The 4,006-nt window shown below is 35.6% G+C and overlaps 1 protein-coding gene across 1 annotated transcript; it reads right to left on the bottom strand.

Annotated features, from left to right (window-relative positions):
• Positions 1-355: 355 nt before the first annotated feature.
• On the bottom strand, positions 356-3,781 carry LOC147948354 (uncharacterized). The gene is made up of 2 exons (XM_087466500.1): positions 2,738-3,781; positions 356-475 (listed from the first exon to the last, which is right to left on the bottom strand). Exons 1-2 carry the CDS (start codon positions 3,779-3,781, stop codon positions 356-358), a joined length of 1,164 nt encoding a protein of 387 aa, XP_087322626.1.
• Between the last annotated feature and the right edge of the window lie 225 nt (positions 3,782-4,006).

Raw genomic sequence — 4,006 nt, 5'->3', positions numbered from 1 at the left:
TACTTTTTATATAAGATATAAAAAATGATTGTGAAAATTATACAACTAGTGTAAATGTCCCGCCCGATAACTATAAAAATACTATAAAAAGTCGAATAACAACTCCAGCGAATAGTGGAAAAAACTCCAGCGAATTAAACTCATCGTGCAAGTTGAAGAAGAATGGCCAATATTCAGGGGACTGCACCATAGTGAGTAACTCAGCACGTATCCGCTCCATGGCCCACAACAACACTTCTAACTCTGAATGCAGGGGGGAGGGGATTCGTCTTAGACACTTGGCCCCCAACAACAAGATTCGCTCCTCACCAACGCAACACCACCAGCCCAATCATGAATGCTCATTGGTTGCTTTTCAAGAACCATCAATTTGACAACAAGGTGAAGAAACCTGGATATTCGAGGACGGAGATGGAGCCAACATGACAACCGTAAAAGATAGCGCCTCTTCCCAGGCTAACTTATCACCCAAAACCTGAGCAATTATATCATTCGTCTCAATCTCTAAACCTTAAAAAAAATTTCTTTATGGTCTTCCAGATTGCCCATAAAAATAAGGGTAATTGAAGAAGTTGATCATGATCACCCTGTTGAGAGACATCCCTCCAGAAAACAAAATCCAAATTTGAGTACACCGACTCATATGGAAAGCCCTCTGATGAGACTAGAGTTAGAGATAAATTCTAAACTTCCCACGAGTGAGGGCATTCAAAAAAAATGTGATTAATAGCCTTAACCGCAGAGTCGCACCTTTTACACCAGATATTTACGTTGGACACCTCGGTGTATCTATTTATTTTTATAGATAGTTTGGAGGTTTAAATTGGAAGTCACTGCCACCATGATGGTTTTAATGGGATTTTCCACTTACTAAAAATATTTACTTTATATTCTTTGTTAAAATTTATTTTATTTTAAGAACTCTAAACCCGCACATCAGGCGGGTCTTAATATAGTACTAATAAAAGTAGAAGTTATAAGCTCCTAAAGCTGTCCACCTAAGATTTAAAACATCCAATAGAGATTCGACATATCACTTATTTCCAGAATTTTCTATATTAAGAAATTATTTTAAACAACCTATCATGATTTGACATGTCATTCATTAACATTTTTTAAATTTTCAGAATTTTTAGAAAGGAAAACTTTAAATTTATGGAAATAAAAGAACTATGCACAATATCCCACTTCGGCTAGAATTTTTTTAGACAATGGTTCAGAACCAGTATAAATAAGACTAATATGCTTCCAACAACGAATGAGCAGGAAAGCTTGATTTATCAAGCGTCCAAGTTTAAAAGATTTTTTCGGTTTGATCCAGTTTTTTATTTGATCAAATTAAAACTTTAAAAAGTTTCAAAAAAATATTATATTATTTAAAATTTTTAAAAATTTAAATATTATAAATATTAAAACTTTTAAAAGTTCTTAACTTTTAAAAAGTTTTTAAATATTATATTTTTTTAATTTTATAAGTTTAAAATATTAGAAATATTAAAACTTTTTAAAAGGTTTAAATTTTATATTTCGAAACCTTTTAAAAGTTTAAAATATTATAAATATTGATGTAAAACATAAATTATTTTATTTATCTACGTTTGTGCTTTTTATTTCTTATGAGCTGTAAAACATATTTTTGTGTATGATTTTATAGATGAGTTGATATTCATTCATTAATTTTAATTTTGGGTATAAGGAAGAAAGATTGACATCGCAAGACCTTGATTTGATGTTTGAGTCAAGTTTTGGGGTTTAAAGAAGAAAGATGGACGACAAACACATATATTTTATTAGCTATACATAGGCATCACCAGGGTTACGGTTATCACGGTTACGGTTTATTAACATCGGTTATGGTTAGAAATTTTGTTTAACCTTAACCATAACCGTTTAATAAACGGTTAAACGGTTGCATTTAAATACGGTACCGGTTCAAGCGGTTACGGTTATATACAGTTACAGTTATTTGATATTATACAGTTACGTTTATTTATAATTAATATGTTCTTATAGTGTACTCATATTTCTATATATCATATGATTCATATTAAATAAATAATTATTAGTATATTTTATTATGTTTTAAAAATATTATAAACCAAATAAGGATTTTGGTTTGAGAAGTTTCTAAACGTGTAGATCTAAAACCAAAAAAGTATATGGATGAAATTATCAATAATTGGGTGCATGTGTTGACTATGCTGGTCTTCATGAATTTCACAAATTTTATGAGAAAATAAATGATTTTGTTCTTGGAGTTTGATGGTTTAATAAGTTGTGTGGTAGTCTAAAAAAAGGTTTTTTAGTTGAAGAATATGAAGAAGTTGACGAGGAAGAAGAAGAAAAAGAGTATAACGAAGAACCAGAAGGTAAAAGTAACGATGACAATTACCACAAAATTTGACAATGAAAATGACAATAAAGAATATGAAGAATAAGAAAACATTGAATAAAAAAATACGAAATATAGGTGGTAGCGAACAATTAATTATGAAAACGAGTTAAATTCATGATTATAAAATTGTTTAGTTTTTCTGGTGATAAAAAAATGGTTTAGGATATGTGAGGTCATCAGTTTGATTTGCCTCGCCTGAACGTCGAGTTAAATTCATGATTTTTTTTATCAGATTTGATTTTATAACACAAATGATTTTTCTATATTTTTTTTCAACCAAACATTAATAAATTAAAATAAAACTCCAAGATTGGTTGCCCAAACATGAGGAAAAGAATTTACAAAAGATGATTCAGAGGTTAGAAAACGTGAAGATCGAGCAAGACAGTCCGCCCTTACATTGACCTCTCGTGGTATCCTGACTAGGGTGAAGGAAGGATAAGAAGTACGGAACAAAGCAAAGTCCTCCAGCAAATTCGAGAAAGCGGGCCAATCGTCCGGCGTCTGCACCATCGCAACTAACTCTGCACAGTCCGTCTCGAAAGTCTGGCAACCAACTCCCGCCTCCAATAAAGAAGCCATAGCCCATATCAGTGCTTGTAATTCCGCGTGTAAGGGAGTAAGACTTCTTCGTTGACTCCGTGCTCCCAAAAGAAGCGTAGTATCTTCTCCACTGCAGCACCACCAGCCCAGACCCTGAAAAGGATCCGTAGATTTCCAGGAACCCTCAACCAGACAACGGGGAAAAGGACCCCTCTCCTCCATTGAAAGCGGAGGTTCCAGATAACGCGCCGAGAAAGATTTGGCCTCCTCCCACAATAATTTATCATTAGCCGCTTGGTTCAAAATTTCCGTTGGCTCTAACTCGATACCTTGGAAAACTTTTTTGTTCCTATCTTTCCAAATCGACCATATAATCCAGGGAAGACGAAGGGCTATATCTGAAACCCCAGACTGTGAAGAAGCCCGCCAGAATATGAAATCTAAATTCGCATAGATCGAGTCATATGGAAAACCTCCCTGATCTATCACCACTGGAGACATCTCCCAAATACGTCTTGACCGAGGACATCCGAAAAGCGCATGATTTATAGTCTCTACTGCAGAGTCACACCTCTTACACAAAGCGTCACACCGGACACCCCGATACGCAAGTCGTTCTAACACAGGAAGAGTACCCGACCCAATCTGCCAGAAAAAATGTTGAATCCGCGAGGGTACATCCAACTTCCAAGACTGTGCTCGCAAGGCCACACAAGTCGGCCCATACTCAACATCCACAAGTAAATCTCGGGCCAATCTATAACCTGATCTGACCGAATACTTCCCTGATTTAGTAAAATGCCATACTAGCCTATCAGGCTGAGAAGTTTTACTGACCGGCATACTCCGGATAAGAGAGATATCCTCGGGATCAAAGAACTCCTCCAGAGTAGGCAAATGCCAGTCCTTCCTAACTGGATTAATTAAATGATTAACCATCAAACTCGGCAGCCACAATCTCCCTCGACCATTCGCTGGTCTTGGACGAATATCGGGTAACCTCACGCCATACCGAAATCGAACAACCCGAGCCTACCGCCCATCTCGCTCCCTGTTCCACCAACCCCT

This window comes from Camelina sativa, chromosome 2, assembly GCF_030686135.1.
Source record: "Camelina sativa cultivar CO46 ecotype springtype chromosome 2, ASM3068613v1".
Classification (NCBI taxonomy): domain Eukaryota; kingdom Viridiplantae; phylum Streptophyta; class Magnoliopsida; order Brassicales; family Brassicaceae; genus Camelina; species Camelina sativa.
The sequence above is the reverse complement of the archived record's forward strand: the minus strand, read 5'-3'. Positions and strand labels throughout refer to the sequence as shown.